Source organism: Pelodiscus sinensis, chromosome 11 (genome assembly GCF_052426305.1).
Source record: "Pelodiscus sinensis isolate ZL-2025 chromosome 11, ASM5242630v1, whole genome shotgun sequence".
In the NCBI taxonomy this organism is placed as follows: domain Eukaryota; kingdom Metazoa; phylum Chordata; order Testudines; family Trionychidae; genus Pelodiscus; species Pelodiscus sinensis.
The window spans coordinates 5,546,241-5,571,516 of record NC_143062.1 but is presented as its reverse complement, the minus strand read 5'-3'; the positions used below and the strand labels follow the sequence as shown (position 1 = coordinate 5,571,516).

Below are 25,276 nucleotides of genomic sequence, written 5' to 3'. Positions count from 1 at the left end.
AGTTGTTCCAAGCACCCCCTAGGGTAGAGAGGAAGTGATCACATGCCACCCAGTTATCCAATCACACTCAGCAATTTCGCCAGCTCATTCTTACAACTAACTTCTTTGGCTTCACAGGCTCTAGGGGGAGGCTGTTGCAGAACCTCATCATCCTGGTGATTAGAAAACTCCTAATTTCCAGCCTGAATGTGTTCACCACTAGCATCTCTTCTCTGCACCTGTGCCAGTTGGGAGTTTATCTGTCTTGAGCAAGGAGCATGTCTTGACCAGAACTGTACACAGGATTCCAAATGACATCTTACGCCATGACAGGGTCAGACCAGATGGCTACTGGGGATGTAAAAACTACTTCTTATGTTTAACAAGTTAAAGGAGAAGAGGCTGCTCCAGCTCAGCTCAAGTGTCCCCCCATTGGGCTGGAACAGCACCCCCCGCTGTAGATAGGGGCTACTCAAGACCACCCAGATCAGACCCTGTCCCCAGTGGTCCCCCCCCAGTGCAGGAGCAGCCCCTTGCCTGTGGCAGGCACAGAGCTGCTCCAGCCCCCACCAGTTACCGAGTGAGGCTTACCAGTTAATCCATTAACTATCAAATCCCTAATGGCTACAGGAAAATGGCCTGAGTTCTGTGCCCACTCCACACCTAAAAGCCCTGCCCCTGCCTAGGGAGACAGGACTCAACCAAGCTCAGGGGAGAACAAAGGCAAAAAGCAAGGACAGGCATGAGGTGTCAAAAGGCCAAAAACCAGGGAATTGTAAATGGACTCCAAGCAGAGAGCCCTGAATAGCAGACAACTCAGAGGAACTCTGCCCCCAGATCTGTGAACGTAGAGAGGAACAGAAGCAGACCTTGCAGACAAAGAGAACCCTTTGGCCAGATTTATTTTTGGGGGTGGGGGGTTAGCCACAGACAACTAGGATCCCTGATCATTTTGGGGGAGGTACAAGGAAGGAAGACAAGAATAGCAAAAAGCAGCTGCACCTCTTATAGTAATAGCACCAGACTCTTCTAGCCCATCTGCCCTCCATGGCCACGCTCCTGCTCCCGCCCCCTGGAAATCCAGATGTGCACTCCAGCTAGAGATCAGCCCAGACCCCGTCAGCAGAGACAGTTTATTGTGGTAACACAACCGGGAGACACCCCCCCATGTGACACTACACAATACAAAAGACATAGAAAACTCTGAAACCCACCCTGCCCAGAGAGCTGATCTTGGCACATTACCTATCTCCCTGCCCCATCCAGACACTGCACATCTACTGCTCTGCTCCCGGGCTGGAAGGAGGGAGGCGCTTGATGTTTTTGCTTAAGAGACACAAGTTGCAGCGCTTGCTAAAGGAACCGAAACCATCGGCGGGGTGGCTCCCAAACATCAGGCCTTCAGCCGGTCAGCTCCAAGAGAGGTTTTCTTCCCGGAAAGAGACCTGTGGCCAGCGAGACGCTGCAGTTACAAAGTGCAGGAGGAGTTCTACATGCATAGCGGGGAATGAGAGAGAGGTTAAGGGGCTGAGGAGTTAACTGGTGCACGACTCTGGCTAAAATTACTGCATTCAACGTGCTCGTTGGCATGTTATCAACTCTCTCTGGAGTCGCCCTGGAGCCACGCGCCCAAGGCAGGACAACCGGGGCAGAAACAAGCCAAAGTCCCGCCAATGGCAGGAAGTAAGAAATCAGATCCCGACAGTCGGCTGCGGCGCAGCAGCCCGGTCTTCTCCGGGTCGGCTCCCCAGCGGCGTCTGCAGCTAGGTCAGCGTTTCGCCCTTCGTCACCTGCAAAGGAGAGCACAGCCTGCTCAGCGAGGGGCCGGGGAAGGGAACGAGGAGCCCGCAGGCCAGGCTCCTCCCGGGCCGGCGTCCCCCTTCCCGGGCTCCCGGTCCCCCCCCAGCCCTGCAGGGAGCCCCGGGCGGAGGCAGGAGCCGGGCGGGGGAGCAGGTGGCTGGCGCGGGCGCAGCAGGGCCCGGGGTCCCGGCCCCGCCCTCACCCGGGCCTCGATGTACTCGATGCGTCGCTCCAGCGCCGTCAGCTTCTCGTTGAGGGTGGCGAGGCGGGAGCGGCAGGACATGTCTGCGGGAGAAGGGGCCGTTAGAGCGGGGGCGGGGCCAAGGGGGGCGGGGCAGGGCCGCGAGGAGGGCCGGGGTGGGAGGGGCCGGGCCAGGAGGGCCGGGGTGGGAGGGGCGGGGCCGTGGGGGCAGGGCCAGAAGTGCTGGGGGCGGGGCAGGGCCGCGAGGAGGGCCGGTGTGGGAGGGCCGGGGGAGGGGCGGGGCCGTGGGGGCGGGGCCGGAAGGGCCGCGGGAGGGGCCGGGCCGCGGGGCCAGGAGGGGCGGGGCCGGGAGGCTGGGCCGCGGGGGCGGGCCTAGGAGGGGCCGCGGGGGGCGCGGCCGGAGGGGCTGGGCCGCGGGGGCGGGGCCAGGAGGGCCGGGGAGGGCGCGGGGGCGGGGCCAGGAGGGCCGGGGAGGGCGCGGGGCGGGGCACGCACCGAAGGAGTTGAGGAAGTCCGCGATCTTCTTGATGGAGCTGGTGATCACCTCGATGTACTCGCGGTTGGCCCAGTCCTGGTGGATCTCGCGCTGCACCGGGTCCTCCTGCAGCGACATGGCGGCCGCCCCGCACTGCGCCTGCGCGGGAGAACGGCCCCGCCAACCCGAAGCACAAGGCAACAGCAACGCGCGCGCGCAGCGCCCCCGCTCTCCCGTTGCTATGAGACACCCCCCCGCCCAGTACTGAGTCCTGTCCCGCCTCGCCCCAAGTGCGCAGGCGCAAGAACTCCAGCAAACTCGGGAGGCATAAAACGTAAATAGCTCCCGGGCTTTTATAGCTCTGTTTCCCAGCAGCCTTTGCGTCAACGGCGATGATTGGCTCCCTTGGCGGCCGCGCGCGCCTACGCGCTGTTTCGTGAGCGCGCACGCCTTGCCGCGCCTGTTGCCGTTTGCTGCTGCTGCTGCAGCTCGGGGGCCCTGGAGTAGGAAGTGGCGTCAGCGAGCCGGGCCTGCAGGTACCGCGCTGCGCGGCAGGGCCCGGGGGAGCGGGGCGGGGCGGGGCGGGGCGGCGGGCCCCCCTCAGACCGTGTCCCTGCGGGCCGGGCGAGGGCAGAGCCCGCCACGGCCGCGGCCCCAGCTCGGGTTCCTGGGCCGGCCCAGGCCGCGGGGGCTGGGGGCTGAGTCTGCGCGGGAGCCAGGCCTGGGCGCGACGGGGCTGGGGCTGCCGGCAGGGGCTGGGCTCGACGCCCTGCGAGAGAGAGACGGGCACACTGAGCTGGAGCTGCCCCGTGAGTGACACACACACACACACACACACCGTGAGCTGGAGCTGCCCCGTGAGTGACACACACACACACACACACACACCGTGAGCTGGAGCTGCCCCGGGAGTGACACACACACACACACAGACACACACACACCGTGAGCTGGAGCTGCCCCGGGAGTGACACACACACACACACACACACACACACACCCCGTGAGCTGGAGCTGCCCCGTGAGTGACACATGCGCGCACACACTCACTCTCTTGCACACACGGTGAGCTGGAGCTGCCCCGTGAGTGACACACACACACACTCTCACTCTCTTGCACACACTGTGAGCTGGAGCTGCCCCGTGAGTGACACACACACACACTCTCACTCTCTTGCACACACTGTGAGCTGGAGCTACCCCATGAGTGACTCTCACACACTCTCTCTCTCTCTCACACACTGTGAGCTGGAGCTGCCCTGTGAGTGACACATGTGTGCGCACTCTTACACATGTGAATGCACGGTTAGTGCTGCACTATGAGTTCACTGTGAGATCTGCTATGTCAGTTGGTGTGGGAAGTTGCTGTTTCTTGTGTGGAAACTGTGTTCATTACCTCTCCTACACTTACTGTGCTTTGGAACATCAGCATTTGCCACACAGATAATTTTATTTCGTGACATAAGTCTTAGGCTTTTGTAGTAACTCTAGCTAAGCTCACAAAGGCTTTTTTGAGCTTATGGGGGTAGCCGAGTTAGTCTGTTACAGAAAAAAAAAACCAATGGTCTGGTAGCACTTTGTAGACTAAAGAAACATGTAGTTGAGATCATGAGCTTTCGTGGGCATGGCCCACTTCTTCAGATGACCAGAGATATGAGTTGGGGATATCAGAGTACTGTTTTAAATAAAAATTGAATGTTAAAGCTGCGGGGAAGCACTTCAGCTGCAAGTAGCATAATATCCTGACATTAAATATAGCTGAAAATCGGTTGCTGCTCAATATTCTTTGATTATCAACATTTCTTTCAGAATGAGATGAAAATAAGTGAGAATCTCAAGACTTTAGTACAGTGCCTAAGCAGTGAGTTGTCATGGAAGATATTTAAATTATTGCTCAAAGTAAACAGTGATTATAAAGGATGAAATTAATCAATATTTGGTGTGTTTAAAATGTCTTTTTTTAACTGTGTTCTCAGCTATTGTTTTTCTTCTAGAATTTTTCTTCCCTGATACTTTTTGTGGGGGTATGTAGATAGGTCAGGAGCAGTGGGGGTCTCTTTAGACCCGTTAAGCCTCAATTCTTCATACTGGAAGTTATAAAGGCTTCAGGAAGAACTAGATTAGTCACAGAAATCTAGGTATGGGATGAAAGACTTATGGTTTTCTAATACAGAGCAGGTAAAACATATCTCATGTTTAGGTAAAAATATAGGTTTTTAAAAGATGAATTTGTGTCATCTTACTTTTTGACTCTCAGAAAAACAGACTTGGAAGTTTATAGTGCTTAGGATGGGTAATAACTTAATATCCAAGATTGACAAAAATCTTTCCCCCTCATCAATTGCTCTAGCTGCCCCTGTCTTTCTCAACCTTTGTATCTTCAGTGCCCCTCTCCTATTTGTTTTCTTAACACATTTATATGCCTCCCAGTCCTACCAATTTTTCCTAGATATAATGTTTAGGACCTTCAGGGGGTAGCCGAGAGAGTCTGTACAAGATAAACTTAAAAAACAACAAATGGTCTGGTAGCACTTTATAGTTTTATTTGTTGTTTTTTAAGTTTATCCTGTACAGACTAACAAAACACGAAGATGGTATTATGAGCTTTCCTGGGCACAACTCACTTCTTCAGGCTCATGATACCATCTACATGTTTCGTTAGTCTATAAAGTGCTACCAGACTATTTGTTGTTTTTTAAATTTATAATTTTTAGGATCTGCCTAAGTCCTGACTTGCTCATTTTGACTACAGCAATGCCTTCCTCTCTACGGAGGCTGCAACAAGAGCTAAACCAATTGTAGCAAGCCAGACATTCCTTGAAATAGCTGCCTTCTGCATGAAGTCCATGTCTCACTTCTACAGATGCAAAAGCATCTTTGTGAGGAGTCAAAGTTCAGCATCTATCAAACCTGTGGACTGTCTTTATCACTGCACAAGCTAGAAGTCTGCACACACTGACAGGCAGACTTAAAGCAGCTAGAGATATTCCTTACACGCTATCAGTGCCAAATCCTGAGTATAGAGTGGCTTGAGAGACACAAGGGGGTGCAGTAATATCTTTTATAGGACCGAGTCACCAATGGAAATTAGCCCCATAGAAGATATTACCTCACCCACATGTCTCTCGAATATCCTGGGACCAGCACAGCTACAGCAGCACTTTGTATGAAAAGTGGTTTGATTGTCTCAAAATGTCATAATCTTGGCCTTCCTTCAGTCACTCGTGTTCAAAAGTGACATTGCATGCTTTTTGGCTTTCTTGCCAGAAGGGACAAAAATACCTTTGCACGCTGTGCTCTCAAATTCTCCATTGACTTTGCCTACTGCGCTGACCACAGTAAGTCCCTCTTGAAATCTTTGAAGCTTTCCTTTACTTTCTATGGTAAACTTAAGCATTTTGTTCTCTGGAAAGCTTCAGAACAGCCTGGATGCTCCTGTATTTCCCTATCCACTTGGCCTGAAACATGATTTTCTGTTACTTTGGGGCTTGTCCGAAGTTTTGTTTTTTCTTTACCTCTAGTTAATTATCAGATTATTTGAGGTTGCTAATATATTTGTAAAGTTTCAGATGGGTAGCATGTTAGTCTGTAACTAAAAAGACCTTAAACAATGAATAGTCCTACAGCACTTGAGAAACTATAAAAATGAAGATATTATGAGCTTTCGTGGGTACAGCCCACTTCTTCAGATGAAGGGGGTTGTACCCATGAAACCTCATTATCGTATATGTACAGATTAGCGTGGGTCACTTTTAAAACTTTACACATGCTTCAGACATCTGTAGTTAGCTCCAGTGCAGTGTGTCTACACTGATCTCAGGTGTATGCTTGCAACACATACATGCCTTTCCAAACCAGCCAGCTTTCTGAAAATAGCTGCGAAGGCACAAGCTTTTAAGAATGTTTCTCTCTCCCAACACACACTTTAGGTAAAGTTGCTATACTAAAATAAAAGTCCATTGCCGCTTTCTTTCCTAAGAGAAGTCTTTCAAGTCCCCTCATGCCAGGTGAAGCCAATTTGTCTGCAGCCCCTTATAAGAAAGGGGAGGTGTTTAGGAATAATTTGTCTTGACTTGGCCACAGCAATTGTTCCACCAGAGGTTGATTTAGTGGTCGAGTGAAGACCCGCTAAATTTACTGTTAAACACTCTTCTGTTGAGGCTTCTGCACCAGAATGAGATGAATAAGACGAGTCAATGGCTTCTGTTGATTCTGCATGGTTGAGACCATGCAGTAAATTGATTTAAGCTACAATGATTTGAGTTACGCCACTAACGTGGCTTAAATCGACCTGCCCTTATGTCAGCCTGCCATACCTTCTCTCTCCTCTTCCAAGTCCCTCATTACTATACACTTTTGCAAAAGATTTTTTTAATCTTCAGCTCATTTACATTAGTATTAATAGAGTAGAGGTATGAAAATCTTTACCAAAAGGGTGAAAAAAAAATCTCAGAACCAATTGGAAGTTCTCTTCCTAGTCACTCTGTTTTCCATTCACATTTCCATGCCATTGTGCTGTTTCCAAACCCCCTTTTTGCATTTGTACAGTTTTTAATGTAGGGCTTGGATTACACACAATTTTTGTAACCGTGTAATTATTTCAAGTAGGGGGTGTTGTTAATAGTTATACTGGTGGTAATGCTAGAGTGGGTGCAGTTGTATTAATATAAAGGTATCCAATACCAGTACAGGGTATTACCCTTTCCATGTGGAAATAACTGTCGGTATAAAACACTACTTAAATGATGTACTGTATCCACTTTTGGTGGTGTGGGGCATGGAATGGCTCGCACAGCTTTAACTATATACTAATATAGACAATAGTACAAGATTGAGAGCTCTTGCTTTCATGCCTCTCTCTATGCTCCAACCACACTGCTGGTGTAGTACCAAAACCAACCAACATCATTGCCAGCAGTTTTGATAGAATCTGGAAATGAACAGGCAGCTGTTGCATAGTAGGGAGGTAAAAGAGTAGTCGAGTTGACTACTCCCATTTCCCCTCTCCCCTTGCTGCCTCTATCAGAGCCAGCAAGCCAGGGAAGCAAGGGCCAGTGCTGGGGGGAACCGGCTTTTGTCTCTGTGGTGCAGAATGGGGGACGGGAGACAGCCACAGCGCCGCTGTGCCTCTGCGCCTTTTAAATATAGTAAGAGCACTCGGCTCCTTTTACATTTAAAAGGCAGAGCCGCAGTGGTCCGGACCCAGCGTGAGCTTCTTAACATCTTTATTGCATACACTTGAGCACTTAATTAACTGCTGTGATAGGTGCCCCAACAAACCTCAAAACAGCAGCAGCATTCTGGAAAAGGGCAAATCTAGTGCCCATTTATAAAAGGGGAAATAAGAACAACTCAGGAAACTATAGACCAGTCAGTTTAACTTCTGTGCCAGGAAAGATAATGGATCAAGTAATTAAGGAATTTGTCTGCAAACATCTTGAAGATAATAAGGTGATAGGGAACAGCCAGCATGGATTTGTAAAGAACAATTCATGTCAAACCAATCTGATAGATTTATTTGATAGGATAACGAGTCTTGTGGATAAGGGAGAAGCAGTGGATGTGGTATACCTAGACTTTAGTAAGGCATTTGATAGTCTCGTATGATCTTCTTATCAATAAACTAGGCAAATACAACATAGATGGGGCTACTATAAGGTTGGTGCATAACTGGCTGGATAACTGTTCTCAGAGAGTAGTTATTAACAATTCACAATCCTGCTGGAAGGGCATAACAAGTGGGGTGCCACAGGGGTCTGTTTTGGGGTCTGTTCTGTTCAATATCTTCATCAACAATTTAGATATTAGCATATGCTTATTAAGTTTGCAGATGATACCAAGCTGGGAGGGGTTGCATCCTCTTTGGAGGATAGGGTCATAATTCAAAATGATCTGAAGAAATGGTCTGAGGGAAATAGGATGAAGTTTAAAAAAGAGAAATGCAAAGTGCTCCACTTCGGAAGGAACAATCAGTCTCTCACATACAGTATGGGAAGCGACTGTCTAGGAAGGAGTACTGCAGAAAAGGATCTAGGGGTCACAGTGGACCACAAGCTAAATGAGTCAACATTGTGATGCTGTTGCAAAAAAAGCAAACATGATTCTGGGTTTCATTAACAGTAGTGTTGTGAGCAAGACATGAGAAGTCATTCTTCTGCTGTACTTTGCTGATTAGGCTTCAATTGGAGTATTGTGTCCAGTTCTTGTCCATTTCAAGAAAGATGTGGAGAAGATCCATAGAAGGTGCAGCAAGAATGATGAAAGATCTAGAGAACATGAGCTATGAGGGAAGACTGAAAGAATTGGTCTTGTTTAGTTTGTAAAGGAGAAGCCTGAAAGGGAACATAATAGTGGTTTTCAGGTATCTAAAAGGGTGTCATTAGGAGGAGGGAGGAAAAATTCTTCTCCTTAGCCTCTGAGGATAGATCAAGGAGCAGTGGGCTTAAACTACAGCAAGGGAGGTTTAGTTTGGGCATTAGGAAAAACTTCCTAACTGTCAGGGTGGTTACACACTGAAATAAATGGCCTAGGGAGGTTGTGAAATCTCCATCTCTGGAGATACATGTTGTCCCCGACTTACGAACCCGTTGACTTACAACCGTTCATATTTACGATCAACCTCCCATTAAGCCGGTCCCCAAGTTACAAACATGATCTGCGCTTACGAACAGCATGGTCACATTTAAATGAATGGGGTCTGACTTACGAACAGGTCGAGTTTCGATCAACTGTTTGGAACGTAACTCGTTTGTAAGTCGGGGATGACCTGTATATAAGAGCAGGTTAGATAGACATCTATCAGTGATGGTCTAGACATTACTGGGTCCTGCCATGAGGGCAGGGGACTGGACTTGATCCTCTTCCCATTTTAGTGTTCTATGATTCTGCAATAGAAGACCACTCAGAAGCTTCAGTTATCATAGTCTTTACTGAGTGCATTGCAAATGCTTTTACCTGGAGGTGACAGAGGTCTGGATAAAGGCTCTGAATTTTGGAATGGAGAGGAATACCTGTCTCTGCTGACTGTTGCTAGTAAGCAGTCCCACCTACCATCACTACTATGTGAAGATCCAATAAGATAAATAGCTACAGTCAATTTTAATGGAAACTAGGAATGCTCCTTAAATAATGGTGCTGATAAAACTTTTTGTGGGATTTTCTAATCAAGTGTCTTATCAGTCTTATGTGGCTTGAGTCACAACCTGTTTACTTAAATCTAGTAATCTGATTGGGAAAGAGGCAGAATAATGACATCATAGGATCTGGGTTCAGTGTAAAGAAGGCAGTCCAAATGTGCATCTTCTAGCAGGTTCATTTTTCACATAGAAAAGAATGGTTGCAAGATGAGACCTTGTAGGGTCCCAATAAGGAGAACTTCATAGATTTTAATATACATAATTAGATAACCAGTTGGAATAAAGTACCAGGAATCAGAGTGGAATCTCCATTACTGACCATTTTAAAATCAAGATTGGTTTTTAAAAAAGAAGTCCTAAAAACTTTTGAGGCAAGGTGTATGCCTGGCATTTAGAGGAGAACCAACCAGAAAATCACTTTTGTCCCTCTGGCCTTTGAATCTGTGAATCCATTTGCTTAATGTTGCCTTCTAGGAACTCTCTGCAGGGAAGGAGCAAACTCATTGAAGGACCATTCAAGATACCCCACCTGAGTTATTTATAAGCTTCAAAAGCTGCCAATTTCAAAGTTTAAACTCCCCCAGCAGCATACAGCATGGTCCAAGGAAGTGTGCAGGGAGTACAAGCAGGGTCCACCTCAAAGAACTCTGGTTAGATAACTTGCATTTTTTTCCAAAACCTCTTATGAGGAGGAAATAAGGCTCCATACCCTAAAATGTATGGGCTTTGAGTTTTTACTAAGGATGTTAAGTAGCGTGTAATTGACTAATCAGTTGATAGGGTAGTGCTGCCTTTTTGAAATGCCACGGCGGTGTTTCAAAGGGGCAGCTCCATATGGAGTCCAGGGTCAGCTAGGATCTTAGGCTCTGTGCAGCGCTGCCACTTTGAAATGCCCCAGTGAGCCTGACACAGAGCTCCTTGCGGCATTTCAAGTGGCAGTGCAGTGGAGAGGCTGGGGGCAGCTGAGGAGTCCCCAGCTGATCCCAGGCTCTGTGCAGCACTACCCCTTTGAAGTACCCCTGCTTCTTCTCTCTTCTCTCCCCCCCCCCTTGCTGATAGAGGCAGCAAGGGGGAGGAGGTGACAAGTTGACTATCCTGTCGACTATCTGATAAGCATTTGCTTTTCGGATAGTCAACTAGTCCTTAACATCTCTAGTTTTTTCTCATTAGTCAAAATGACTTCCTGAAAGCTCTACATTTAATCCCAAAAGGTTATATAAAATGTAAGGGCGATACTGTTTCCACGGAAAGTTTGTTGACATGGACTAGGTTTGGTTTGGGGAGGTTGTTGGAGCCTGAGTGTTTTTGAACTCACAGCTGAGACATTGACAACAAGGGTCTAATGTTTCCAACATAGAACCCTAGAGAACTGCAATTGGGTGTTCAGTATGCACATTTATGCAGAACCATTTTCTCAATTTGCCTTCTTGATCTGATGCTTGCTTTAGGCAAATGGTTCTCTAGTCCTTGTTTAGAATTAGAAATCCTCCACCCACTTCCCTAGGGACTTTACTGCTAGGTATACTCCTGGAAAGAAGGCTAATACCATGGTAATGAGGTTGAAATGTGACCTATGCATATTCATAATATCCTTGCTCCTTATTACTGAGGATGTAAGAGTTTAATGGGTTAACCAATAAGCATTAGCTTATCACTTAACCTTACTGGTTAAACTCCCAGCAGCCTGCGGGGCATTTATCAGTTACATTATTAGTGGGGGGGTTTATGTTTACATCCCCATGTCTTATCCGCTTCAATCGATCTCCTACTTGTATGGGGCTTTGGGGTTTAGCAGAATCATTGAATTGGTTGTGTCTTTATCCTGGGACCAACACAGCTATCACTGTATTGTATATAGGGATCAAAGTAGAAAGCAAGAAGGCAGACTTTTTCTCCTTATTTGAATGCAAATTTAATAAAACCACTTCACTTTACATACATTAGTAAATGAGCACAACTACCCTGTAACTACCTCAGTATTAACTTCACTTAGCTTAGTATGATCTTAGTTCCTATGATATTACATAAGGTGCTCTTAAAAAGTAGCCAGGAAGGAGACACACACAGAGCTAAACAAGAAAAGAGTGAATAGTGTTATCGTATTTTGGTACACACTGACTGGGTGTGTCACTGTGCAAGGCGAGGAAGGTCACAGAACCAGGGGGTTCACAGTTTTAAACAGCTTCTGCTAACATTTGCAGTTCATTTAATCAGCGCTAAGAGCTCTAAGGCCATCATTAAATCTGGTCAGTTGACACTCATCTACTCATGGGCCATTGATAAAGCAACAGTCACTGAGTGAGCCATGGTGCAGACCCCACACTTAGAGGATGGCCGTGAATATTCCTTGTTCAGGCACACCTCCATGTGGGTGCTCAATGTGATGCTGTGGCAAAAAGAGTTAGTGATCCATGGATATATAAACAAGTAGTGAGTGGGAGCAGGGAGCTGCTTTTAGCTCTGAGGCATTGATGAGCTTAATTCTGGAACACTGCATTCTGTTCTGGTGTCACCCTTTGTAAAAGGAATGCTGAAAAATTGGACAAAAAATTTGAGGGCTGAGTGGCTTAAATCTGTTTAATATATCAGAAAGAAGATCAGGAGGTGATTTGATCACTTCCATAGATTAGAAAATACCACGGATTAATGGTAGAAATGTAGCCGTGTTAGTCTGGTGCAGCTGAAACAAAAAACAGGACTGTGTAGCACTTTAAAGACTAACAAGATGGTTTAATAGGTGATGAGCTTTCATGGGCCAGACCCACTTCCTCAGATCAAATAATGGAAGAAAATTGTCACAACCATATATACTAAAGGATACAATTAAAAAAATGAACACATATGAAAGACAAATTTCAGAACAGAAGGGGGGAAGTAAATGTCTGTGAGCTAATGATATTAGAGGTGATAATTGGGGAAGCTGTCTTTGTAATGGGTAAGATAATTAGAGTCTTTATTCAGACTTAGGCGTAAAGTGTCGAATTTAAGCATGAATGACAGTTCAGAGGATTCTCTTTGAAGTGAAGTCTTAAAAGGTCTTTGAAGTAGGATGCAGATAATCAAGTCATTGAGACAGTGTCCTTTCTGGTTGAAATGGCAAGAAACTGTTTTTTCTTTGTGATCCTGTCCGATATCTGTTTTGTGGGCATTGATCCTTTGGCGAAGTGTCTGAGACGTTTGTCCAATGTACATAGCGGACGGACACTTTTGGCACATGATTGCATAAATTATATTTCTGGATGCGCAGGAATATGTGTTCTTGATCTTATAACTCACTTGGTTGGGTCCAATAATGGTATCAGCAGAGTGAATATCTGGACAAAGCTGGCAACGGGGTTTGTTGCAAGGGAAGGTACCAGGATTGGTATTTGTGTGGTATGTCCTGTGGTTGTTGGTAAGAATCATCTTGAGGTTAGGTGGTTGTCTATAGGAGACTATGGGTCTGTCTCCCAGAGCCTCTTGGAGTTTAGTATCCTGTGCCAGTATAGGCTGTAGTTTATTGATAATGTGTTGAACAGGTTTAAGTTGGGGGCTGTAGGTGATGACAAGTGGTATTCTATTGTTGGTTTTCTTGGGTCTGTCTTGAAGTAGTTGGTTTCTAGTTATTCGTCTGGCTCTTTCAATTTGCTTTTTTATTTCTCCGGGTGGGTAGTTGAGCTTTATAAACATTTATAAAGCAGTCTCCTCTTTTCTAAACTGAAGAGTCCCAGTTGCTTTAACCTCTCCTCATATGGGACCTGTTCAAAACCCCTAATCATTTTAGTTGCCCTTTTCTGAACTCTTTCCAAGGCCAAAATATCTTTTTTGAGGTGAGGAGACCACATCTGTACACCGTATTCAAGATGTGGGCACACCATAGTTTTATACAGGGGCAGTAAGATATTCTGTCTTATTTTCTATACCTTTCTTAATAATTCCTAGTATCCTATTTGCCTGTTTGACCGCCGCTGCACACTGTGTGGAAGTTTTCAGAGAATTATCCACGATAACTCCAAGATCTCTTTCCTGATTTGTCATAGCCAAATTAGCCCCCATCATACTGTACCTATAGTTGGGGTTATTTTTCCCGATGTGCATTACTTTACACTTATCCACATTAAATTTCATTTGACATTTTGTTGCTCAATCGCATAGTTTGGTGAGATCTTTCTTAAGTTCTTTGCAGTCTGCTTTGGTCTTAACTATCTTGAGCAGTTTGGTATCATCTGCAAATTTTGCTACCTCATTGTTTACCTCTTTCTCTAGATCATTTATAACTAAGTTGAATAGGATGGGTCCCAGGACGGACCCATGGGGGACCCCACTAGTTACCGCTCTCCACTTGGGAAAACTTCCCATTTATTCCTACCCTTTGTTTCCTGTCTTTTAACCAGTTACCAATCCACAAAAGAGTCTTCCCTCTTATCCCATGACAACTTAATTTACTTAAGAGCCTTTGGGGAGGGACCTTGTCAAAGGCTTTCTGAAAATCCAAGTATACTATATTTACTGGATCCTCCTTGTCCGCATGTTTGTTAACCCCTTCAAAGAACTCTAATAGATTAGTAAGACAGGATTTCCCTTTACAGAAACCATGTTGACTTTTGTCCAACAAATTATGCTCTTCTACATGCTTTACAATTTTATTCTTTACTATTGTTTCGACTAATTTGCCCGGTACTGAAGTTAGACTGTAATTGCTAGGATCGCCTCTAGAGCCCTTTTTAAATATTGGTGTCACGTTGGCTACCTTCCAGTCATTAAGTACGGAAGTCGATTTAAAGGATAGGTTACAAACCACAGATAATAGTTTAGCAATTTCCCATTTGAGTTCTTTTAGAACCCTTGGATGAATGCCATCCGGTCCCGGAGATTTGTTAATATTACGTTTTTCTATTTGTTCCAAAACCTCCTCTAATGACACTTCAATCCGGGACAGTTCCTCAGATTCATCACCCACAAAGGACGGTGCAGATTTGGGAATCTCCCCAATGTCCTCAGATGTGAAGACTGAAGCAAAGAAATCATTTAGTTTCTCCGCAATGGCTTTATCGTCGTTGATTGCTCCTTTTATATCTCGATTGTCTAGGGGACCCACAGGTTTTTTAGCAGGCTTCCTGCTTCTAATGTACTTAAAAAACGTTTTATTTCTTTTTGAGTTTTTGGGCTAGCTGTTCCTCAATCTTTTTTTGCTTTTCTTATTACATTTTTACACTTGATTTGACAATGTTTATGTTCCTTTCAATTTATCCCACTAGGATTGGACTTCCACTTCTTGAAAGATGCCTTTTTGTCCCTCACTGCTTCTTTTACATGGTGGTTAAGCCACGGTGACCTTTTTTTTAGGTCTCTTGCTATGTTTTTTAATTTTGGGTATACATTTAAGTTGGGCCTCTATGATGGTGTCTTTAAAAAGTTTCCATGCAGCTTGCAGGGATTTGGCTCTAGTAATTGTGCCTTTTAATTTCTGTTTAAATAACCTGCTCATTTTTGTGTAATTCCCCTTTTTGAAATTAAATGCCAGAATGCTGGACTGCTGAGGTGTTCTTCCCACCACAGGAATATTATGGTCACTATTCCCAAGCGGTCCTGTAATGGTTATCTCCTGGACCTGATCCTGCGCTCCACTCAGGACTAAATTGAGAATTGCCTCTCCCCTTGTGGGTTCCTGCACCAGCTACTCTAAGAAGCAGTCATTTAAGCCATTGAGAAATTTTATCTCTGCTTCTCTTCCTGAGGTGACATGTATCCAGTCAATATGGGGATAATTAAAATCTCCCATTATTATAGAGTTCTTTATTTTGGTAGCCTCTCTAATCTCCCTCAGCATTTCAATGTCAGTATTGTTGTCCTGGTCAAGTGGTCGGTAATATATCCCTACTGCTAATTTCTTATTATTGGAGCATGGAATTACTATCCATAGTGATTCTATGGAACATGTTGATTCATTTAATATTTTTATTTCATTTGATTCTACATTCTCTCTCTCATACAGTGCCACCCACCTGGCCTGCTCTATCCTTTCGATATATTTTATATCCCAATATGATTATGTCCCACAGATTTTCCTCATTCCACCAGGTTTCAGTGATAGGCCTATTATGTCAATCTCCTCCTTTAATACAAGGTACTCTAGTTCACCCATCTTATTAGTCAGACTTCTAGCATTTGTGTAGAAGCACTTTAAAAATTTGCCACTGCTTATTTGTCTGCCCTTCCCTGATGCACTAGATTCCTTTCTACGCGGTTGTTTGTCTGCTCTGGCCCATGGTCCGAAGGAGCTACCTTGTAAGTGTCTATATAGAAGAGGACTCCATCTCCTAACCAAGTGAAGAGAATCAACAGTTTTGGCTGCTGCTTGATATAAAAGTAGCAGGGATTCAACAAGGATATTAGGTTGTGCACTTCACTGACAAAAGGTGTTTAAAAAAAAATCCTCTGAGGACCAATATCAGCTCTTGCTATCTGCGGAATGGTTTCCACAGCTCACCAGTGCTATCTGAATTCGGATTCAGCCAGTTAGCCCTCATCCAAGCTGTAGTCTCAGGGATTGCTAAGACTATACTATCCTCATCTGATTTGAAAATGGAAGTCTCTGCAGCCTGTATGAACTCATTACCTTGCCTGAGACACTCCTATTCTCCTTGTCCTCAGTACAAGTGTGAGAGGATCCTTCATTAAATGTGTAACTAAAGTTTGGAACTCACTGCTGCAAGCAGTTTTTTAAAGCCAAGAGTTGAGTGTGATTCAAAGGATTGTATGTGTATACAAGGAAAACATCCAGAATTGCTAACCAACATTTTGGAAGAGAGAGAAACCCTCATTAATCGGGGCTTAAACCCCTACTTAAATGGGTTGGTTGGGGGAAACGTTCAGGCAGGGACAGTCTCAAATTCATTCTGTGGAATTTAACTATCTTCTAAAGCATCAGAGACTGGTTGCTGTAAGATGGGTTTGTTCCAGTCTGGCAGTTTCTGTATTACATATGCGCTGAATGGAGAGACTTGCAAAATAGAACTTTGTCCCCTACAAGAGAGAAGAGACACAAATGTTCAACACAATATCCTGTGTGGTTTTTTTCTTGCTGCCCTGTGGTAATGAGAGCAGGAATATAGAGTGACATGATTAAAATGCTAACAAATAAGTAAACTCGTGCATCCTTCTGCCTGCATGGAGCCCCCTTTCTCCCCTTGGATTTATGTAACTTGAAAGAAAGGTAAGTAAACTCTATTTTGCAACTGTAGCAGCCACCTTCTTCCACAGTCAGAATCACCATCAGGTCTTGAAATTCCAAACTGTCAGCTGCACATATAAACTGCTACATCTTGAGCAACAGGATTTAATTATTTAGCTGCAGCAAGGAAAGGGAAATTTCCCAAAAGAGTGGATGGGAGTCTGGCTTGACCTTCCTGTCCCTCTCCTGCGTCTCTCACGGGAGGGGCTCCTGCCCCAGGGCAGGATTGGCACTGGGTCCAGGGAGTATTTAGGAGGAGTCTGGCTTTCAGCATCTCTTACCCCATGGAGTTTCCCTGACTCCTAGCCTAAGTGATGCTGAAAAGGGGGCTGGGAGAGGAAGTAAATGTGCCGCTGAAGGAATGTGCTGGTTCAGGAAGCTAACAGGGTTAGCCCTCTGTAGCTCCTGTCAGCTCCCAGGATTTCCAAATGTGTACAGTGCATGTTGCTCCAGCTGGGCTGGTGACAGGCTTAAGAATGTTCATTTTTTGAAGGTTGTCAGTTTTTTTCCCCCTGCGGATTGGAAGTGAAAGAAGGCAAATGGTAATATTTAACATTTCATGCCTCAGCCAAATCATGAGGCAAGGAAAAGACTCTTCTATAGTCTGAAGATGTTCCCTATGCCTATTACCAAAAGCCTGCTGCGAACAATACTGGCCTGAGAGCTTTTAAAAGGAAAATGTAGCAACTCGCTTTTTTGTAATGGAGAGTAACTGAAGTAGAGTGGCTGATACTAGCACCCCCTGCAATAAAAGATTTACTTGTCATTTGTAACAATTTCCCTTTTAGTGAAAGTTGGATTGTCTAACAATTTAAAAAATGTTTAATACATCTAACTATAGATGTGAAACATATCGATACATTTAAAAATGTATCCAATACATTTAAACTAACAAAGGAAGTTTTATGTGTAATCATTGAATTAATAGATTTTATTGTGATCATCTAGTCTGGCCTCCTGTATAGCACAGTCCATAGAACTTCATGAAAATAATGAGAGCAGATCTTCTTATAAAAATATCCTATCTTGATTAAAAAATTAAGTGATGGGGAATCTGCCACAACACTTGATAAATTGTTCCATTGGTTAATTCTCACTGTTAAAAATGTAGGTCTTATTTCTGGTCTTAATTTGTTTAGCTTTGATTTCAAATTTGATAGTGCTCAGTCTCATTGAGAGAGAAATTAGAACCTATTGTCAAATATTTATTCCTCGTGTAGGTACTTACAGACTAATCATGTCAACCTTTAACCTTCTCTTTGTTAAACTAAATAGACTGAGCTGCTTGAGTCTCTCACTATAAAATATTCCTAATCCTTTAATCATTCTCCTGGCTTGTTTCCAAATCAGTCAGTTTTTCAATATCCCCCTTGAATTGTGAGCACCAGAACTTTGGACACAGTATTCAGGCAGCTGTTGCACAAGTGCCAAGTTGAGAGGTAAAATAACCTCTCTGCTCCTACTGTTTACACATCCCATGATTGCATTAAGTGCTCTTGGCCACAGTTTGACAGTGAGAGCTCATGTTCAGCTGATTATCCACCACGACCCCCAAATTTTAGTCACCACTGCCCAGGGTAAAGTCCCCTATCCTGTAGGTATGGCCTGAGTTCTTTGTTCCCAGATATTACACACTTACATTTGTTTGTATTAGGCACGAGCAAGCAATGTGTTCTAGTTTACCTAGAGAGCTAGATCACTCGGAATCAGTGACCTCTCCTGTTATTTCTGATGCCCCTGTTTTTGTCATCTGCAGACTTGATCAGTGGTGATTTGTTTTCTTACAGGTCACTGATCATGTTGAATATCGTAGGGCCAAAAACTGATCTCTCTGCAACTTCACTGGAAAGAGACCTGCTTGACAGCAATTCCTCACCTTACTTACATTTTGTGATCTCTCAGGCAGTTTTAGTCCATGTGGTCAAATCATGATGACTTGTACATAAGCTACTACTCATTTTTTCTTCTGGGATCAGTCCCTCTTTATCTGTTCGGAAATTGTAATTATAATGTTTAGAAATTTGAATGTTTCTAAAAATAATGTTTTGGAGCTGGCAGCACAACATCTCCATCATGTCACTCAAACTGAAGTCCTCTGTGTTCCGTGTGTGGATCTCCATGTGTCTCAAGCTCTAGAACAGATAGCTATTCAATCTCATTTTATCAAGTAGAAAATTAAGACAAACTGTCCTGGTTTCACAATATACTGTCTGATTCTAAACTTTGAATAAGAGTCCAGCTGAGGAAACTATTTTTCATCTCAAAAGATGGTATTGCTGTTAAAAGCCATTCAGCACTTTGGCAAACTCTGGGTCTGAGGGCTTATCTGGTGACTCCCGCCATTTTAGCAGTTTCACTTGATTTACATCTTTTGGCAACAAATATGTGCTGCCTCAGTGGTGCACCTTTAGCTCCAAAACTGAATATGGTTGGCATGATTGATAGCCTATGAGAGGCTCATGTTAAAGCAGTGTATTCTTTATCAGTTAGGCTATCCTGGTACTCTGGATTTCAAGAAAATGAGGTAGGGTGAGTGCTGGATCCATCCACTTCATCACTGCCTGGATTTTTTTTTCCTGAAGTTTTGTGGAAGTTGTTTCTAGACTTCAGCAGTATCCACAATAGAGCAGGCTTCTTTGCATTTGGTCACTCTGGAATCCATATTTGTGGATCCGGCAGAGGTACTTAATGACTACTTTGTTTCATTTTTCACCAAGAAGGCTGGTAGTGATGAGATGTCTAACATGGTGAGTGCAGGCGGAAATGGGGTCGCATCAGAGGCTAAAATAGTAAAAGAATAAGTGTTAGACAAATTAGGTGTCTTCAGGTCACTAGGGCTTGATGAAATGCATGCTAAAATACACAAAGACCTGACTGCGGAGATAGCTGAACCATTAGTAATTATCTTTGAAGTAAGGGAGAAATTCCAGAAGACTGGAGAATGACACTACATTTGCTCATGTATAAAAAAGGAAAATAAGGACCACATGAGGAGTTACAGACCAGTCCGTTTAACTTCTGTACCAGGAAAGATAATGAGCAAATAATTAAGCAATCAGTTTGCAAATAACAGCATGGATTTGTCAAACTTATGTCAAATATGATAGCTTTGATTGGCAGCATAACAAGCCTTGTGGATGTGGGGGAGGCAGTAAACGTGGTATATCTTGACTTGACTAAAGCTTTTAATACTTTCTCACATGATCTTATGCACTAGGGGAATACAACTTGGATGGAACTACTATAAGATGGTACAAAACTGGTTGGAAAATTATTCCCAGAGAGTAGTTCTCAGTGGCTCACTATCATGCATAAAAAGTAGCCCTGCAGGAGTCAGTTTGGGAAAGCCATAGAGGGGTGGGGAATGTTTATGCTATAGAGGCCACAGAACCCCAGAAAAAATGAAGTGCCGGCCACAAAGTCCTATGTGGGGGGAAGTATGGAGGCTCTGGCAAGGGGCCAAAAAGAGGGGCTCCAGGCTGGAGCAGAGGTTAGGGTGCAAGCTCTGAATGGGGGTGCCAGCTTGGTGGTGGGGCTGGGGAATTGTGAATCTGTACAGGGCTCTCAAGATAAGCTGCTTATGTTTGATGTAATAAGAAGGGAAGGAAACCAGTGGAGTGATTCACAGGCACAGAAGTCATGGCTAAAGTGGTAGGCTAGGAAAGTGATCTTTGTAGGAGCATTCTGAATGGGTATGAACAGGGCAACATGGCTTATGTCAAGCCCAGAGCAAAGAGTGTGTGACAGGTTACAATAGTGGTTCCCAAACTTTTCGGCATCATGCCCCCTTTTTGATTTTTTGAGAGACCCTCATGCCCCCCCCACCGCCAAAAATAGCAGCAAAACTCGTGGACCCCAAAAAAAAAAAAGGAACTGACTGGGGCAGCAAAACTTGATGGAGGGGCTGGGGTCACCTCGTGCCGCCCAGTTTGGGAACCCATGGGTTACAAAGACACTCCCTACCCTAGATCTTAAGGGGTCAAGGCAGCAGTCATGGCTGCATCTGCACTTTTTGCTTATCAAAAACAAGTAGCAGTACACGGCTGCTGCTCTTGACGTGGTCTTGTCTGCCAGGCTTAATCTGCATTTTGATGCAAAACAGTTCCTCACTCTTGGGCCTGCCTGCGCGCTTTGGCGCACCAGACTTGAAACAGGCCAGAATCCACACTTTGGACAAGGCAGACATGACCATTTATTGCCAAGGCTGGGTAGCGCAGGTCTCCCTACAGTGGCGTTCCAACTTTAAAATGTGAAAGACCCCCAGCAGGGATTCTTGTGCAAATCAGTGTTGGCCACTGCTGTGCCCCCACCCGCTCCCACGGAGTTGGGGTGGGGGAACTGTCTTTTAAGCCAGCTCCCTCTAGCATCCCTTCTCTCCCCCCCTCCCCTGCTGCCTCTTTGTGATAGAGGCAGCAAGGGGGGGGGAGCGACTAGTCGATTAGTCGCTTACATCCCCAAGTGCATTAATTGGTAATGAAAGAATTCCTCGCTTTCTTACTGTAACTGAAGACCCAAGAAATATGCCTTGCTCTGTTCTGATTTTGAAATGCTCATTTCTTCTCTTCTGTGTCATCCCTTCTTTTAATGACGTACTATTATGTAACTTGGATAATATGAAACAATAAGAGGAAGTTTTTCCTTTTGTTCAAGGAGACACCTTGGTGTGTGTCAGTTTTGAGTTTAAAGAAATGAATGTGACATTTCTGGAGGCATCAGGGGAAAAAGCTGTGTGTGAGCTGTAGCTGTGCCCCCAGTTCTGTATATGAGAAGTGCTACTTGTTGCTGCTGTTGGTGTTTGTTACAACTAGTTTTTGTTCTGCTTGGACTCTTCATAACTTTTCATAGATATCTCTGGGAAGAAGGGACAGCAACTTAAGAACATAAGAACGGCCATACTGGGTTAGACTAAAGGTCCATCTAGCCCAGTATTCTCTCCGCTGACAGTGGCCAATGCCATGTACCATGGAGGGAATGAACAGAACAGGGAATAGAGTGATCCATCCCATGTTACCCATTTCCAGATTCTGACAAAGGCTAAGGGATACCATCTCAGCCCATCCTGGCTAACAACCATCGATGGACCTAACGTCCCATGTATTTATCTAGCTCTTTCTTGAACTCTGTTATAGTCTTGGCCTTCACAACATCCTCTGGCACAGAGCTCCACACATTGATGCTGCATTGTGTGAATTAAACTAACTACCTATTAATTTCATTTGGTGACCTCTAGTTCTTGTGTTATGGGAAGGAATAAATAATGCTTCTTTGTTCACTTTCTCTACACGAGTCATGATTTTATAGACCTCTGTCTCATCCCACTTGTTTTTTTCCCCCTCAAGCTGTAAAGTCCCATCTTATCAGTCTCTCCTCTTAGTCTGCCGGCTCTTACTACATTTAAAAAGCAGAGGCACAGCATTTGGGACCAGGTGCAAGCTGCGACAGCTGATTCCCGGTTCATGTCCAGTCTCCCACTGTGCCTCTGCCTCTCCTGCCCCTACGGAGATAGTGCTGGAGAGGTTTGGTAGGGGGGCTCCAAGGGTTGAGGGCTCTGAAGGCAGGATGTGGCACTGGGGGTATTGGGTGCAGGAGACTCAGGTCAGTGGCTGGTGCTGTGGGGTCATGTCTTTGTTTGTCATGTCTCTCTTCCCATGTCTGCCTTGATGTAAGCAGTGACAGTGGTACCTATTTGTGCCTGAATTGAAGGGTTGTCCACACACAAGACTGAAAGTGAAGTAACTACATCTGTTTTTAATTCATATCTTTAGTGACTTTGTCTGTGTGTGAATATATAACTCCAGAGTCCTGAAGCTGTGAATTAAAACCTAGAGATGCAGATATGTTGGCTTCAGTTTGGGTGTAGACAAGATTTGAATTTGGCAGAGAGCTCCTAATAGAGAATGGTTTAAAGAACTGTCCTTACAGTTCACTAAAAGCCAAAGGTTTAAGTGACTAATGAACAGTCAGCATTTCATGCTCCACTTGAAGCTTTTCCTTTAAAGTTGGAAGTCCTATGGTTTTAGATTGACTATCTACTGCAGTGTTTCTTAAACTGTTCTGCAGCAAGGCAGTCGGAGGTATACCGTGGAGAGCAGAGTTCAAAATGGCCATCCTTAAAGGGGCAGGCGACCTTTTTCACCCTCAGTAACCCTTCCCCCTGTTTTTTTGCTCAAGAAAAATCCTTGGTGTTCCTCCATTTAAAAAAAAAATTGGTGTTCCTCCATCTTAAAAAGTTTAAGAAACATTGATCTACTATTCAGCACCAAGAATCTGCGTTCTTAGTCTTCATTCAGACTGCATTTGGAGCGTTTCCACAGACAAGGACATTCCTGCTTATAACCAAGCACACTATCCAAGAAAAAGCATTTGCATTTCCTTTGAGAAACTTGGCATAGTTTTAATCACAAGTCTGAGTGAATACATTCTTTTTATTGAATCACTGCTGACAGTGGCTTTTGCTGTAATTCTAGATTAAAGAGCATATTTTGCTATGAAGGAGTATAACTTCAGTTCTAAAAATGGAAAATTACTTTCCTGAAATTTTAAATAAATTTGTCCAAAGGCTTTCAAATAAGTTTAGTTTGTTTTTTCTTTACATTTTTCATGACTCACCAATGTTTTGTTCTCCCATTTTTTGACAGTGAGTGCAGTATCTGGGGCGGGGGGTGGGGGCGGGTTGGCTCATGTGTTTTTTGTTTTTTTTTTTTTTCCCCCCTCTAAATTCTCCATCTTCAGGAAAAGCGAATGGCACAAGGAAAATTGAAACACTAAAACTTCCAACTTTAACCTTTTTACTAGGGCTGTCAAGTGATCAAAAAATTTAATCGTGTGCGCCTCCCCTTTGAAACACTGGAGTGGCGTTTCCAAGGGGCTGTGCAAGGCGGAGCCCGGGGTCAGCTGGAGTCCCTAGCTGATCCCGGGCTCCATGCAACACTGCCCCTTTGAAGCGCCAGGGTGGTGTTTTTAAGGGGCAGCACAAGGCATTCTGCGCAGCACTTCAGCAGAACCTGGTTCCACACGGCACTTCTTTGGAACCCGGGGAAGCTGGGGGCTCCTCAGTTGATCCTGGGTTCTGGGGAAGTGCGCAGGGAGCCTGGGATCAGCTGGGCAGTCCCCAGATGACCCCGAGCTCCATGGCAGCTGCCCCTTTAAAACACCACCTCCACGTGTTTCACAAGGGCAGTGGAGCCCAGGATCAGCTGACACTGGGCTCCACAGCAGCTGCTGCCTCTGTCCCTTTGAAATGCTGATCCACTGCTTCTGTAGGTTTCAAAGGGAAAGTGGAGCCGTGGATCAGCTGGGGACTCCCCAGCTGATCCCAGGCTCCCTGTTGTGCTGCCCCTTTGAAGCACTGGAGTGGCACTTCAAAGGGGCAGTGCAGCATTAATGCCTGAGATTAATGCGTTAAAAAATGAACATGTTAATCCTGCCCTGTGTTAATTGCAGGCGTTAATGCATGTGAATTGACAGCCCTACTTATTTCCATTCTGGAATGTGAAAGTTAAAAAGGAGGCAGTGGAAAACCCTAGTCAGCATTCATTCTATTGCAGTCTACAATAAAAAAAGTGAGGGTAGGGGACAGCCACATGTGAACTCTTGAAAAAGGAAGTATTGATTTTGGCTAACTTACAGGTTTTCCATTGGAAAAGTACATCAAGATTTACCTATGGAAAATTTAATTTTTGATCAAACCTTGAAAAGTCCAGTAAATAGGTTTCACCACTGTTATACTGGAAATCTTGTGCAGTGCTAAATGGTTATCTAAAACTTCTTTGAGTACTGGTTCCTCTGTATATTCCACCGTGGGGTATTTACATAGAGCCGGTCCCTGACTTACGAACGAGTTACATACCAAACACTAGGTCGTAACTTGATCTGTTCATAAGTCGGATTACATTCACTTATGTACGGCTGCGCTGTTCGTAAGTGTGGATTTCGTTCGTAACTCAGGTTCCGGCTGTATAGGAGGTTGGTCGTAAATACGAACAGTCGTAAGTCGATGCATTCATAACTCGGGGATCGGCTGTACTTCATGCACCTGAGTGAAGAAATCTTGCAAGTGGTATCTGTCGGTTCTCACCTCTGACCTTCAAGTTCTGCTTTGTGCTGCAACTGAACATACAAATCACGGATGAGTTCATAATCTGGATCCACAGATGAAAAGACTGCTTCGCTCATTTATGCTACACATTCTTCCTTTTGTCTTGTTCAGCACAAACCATTTGTGAAACAAACTAACAACATAGGTGGCACTGTGATGTCCTACTAATGGCAATTGGAGAAGATGCACTGAATATATTGGAAGGTATTTCCATGGCTTTGGACCAACTGCTTCTATATTGCCTATCTGTTTTTTGTTTTCCAAAGAACTTGAGAGAGAGAATAATAGTACTCAGTGCTGGAGAAGAATACTCAACACCTAAACTAAATTGCAGGCAATAAGTGAATGTATCAGATGTACTGTATTTTCTTGT

At 44.7% G+C, this 25,276-nt stretch overlaps 2 protein-coding genes across 2 annotated transcripts in view; one reads left to right on the top strand and one right to left on the bottom strand.

The window, feature by feature from the left end:
- Nucleotides 1-1,098: 1,098 nt before the first annotated feature.
- Nucleotides 1,099-2,739, bottom strand: LOC142830980 (putative protein BRICK1). The gene is made up of 3 exons (XM_075939618.2): nt 2,477-2,739; nt 1,982-2,064; nt 1,099-1,769 (listed from the first exon to the last, which is right to left on the bottom strand). The coding sequence occupies exons 1-3, from the start codon at nt 2,592-2,594 to the stop codon at nt 1,743-1,745; spliced, it is 228 nt and encodes a 75-aa protein (XP_075795733.1). The 5' UTR covers nt 2,595-2,739; the 3' UTR covers nt 1,099-1,742.
- Nucleotides 2,740-2,834: 95 nt separating this feature from the next.
- The window catches only part of RHOA (ras homolog family member A), a 46,510-nt gene continuing 24,068 nt past the window's right edge, over nt 2,835-25,276 (top strand). Inside the window, exon 1 of the mRNA XM_075939615.2 lies at nt 2,835-2,992. The gene's annotated coding sequence lies outside the window, so the exon portion shown is untranslated. The remainder of the gene's footprint in view (nt 2,993-25,276) is intronic.

Bases quoted from the DNA above. Each gene is read 5' to 3' on its own strand.
- LOC142830980 (XM_075939618.2), bottom strand. From the start codon at position 2,594: ATGTCGCTGCAGGAGGACCCGGTGCAGCGCGAGATCCACCAGGACTGG. The intron at 2,065-2,476 runs GTGCGTGCCCCG...CTTCTCCCGCAG, and splicing joins GGACTTCCTCAACTCCTTCG to ACATGTCCTGCCGCTCCCGC. The intron at 1,770-1,981 runs GTGAGGGCGGGG...TCTCCTTTGCAG, and splicing joins TCGAGTACATCGAGGCCCGG to GTGACGAAGGGCGAAACGCT.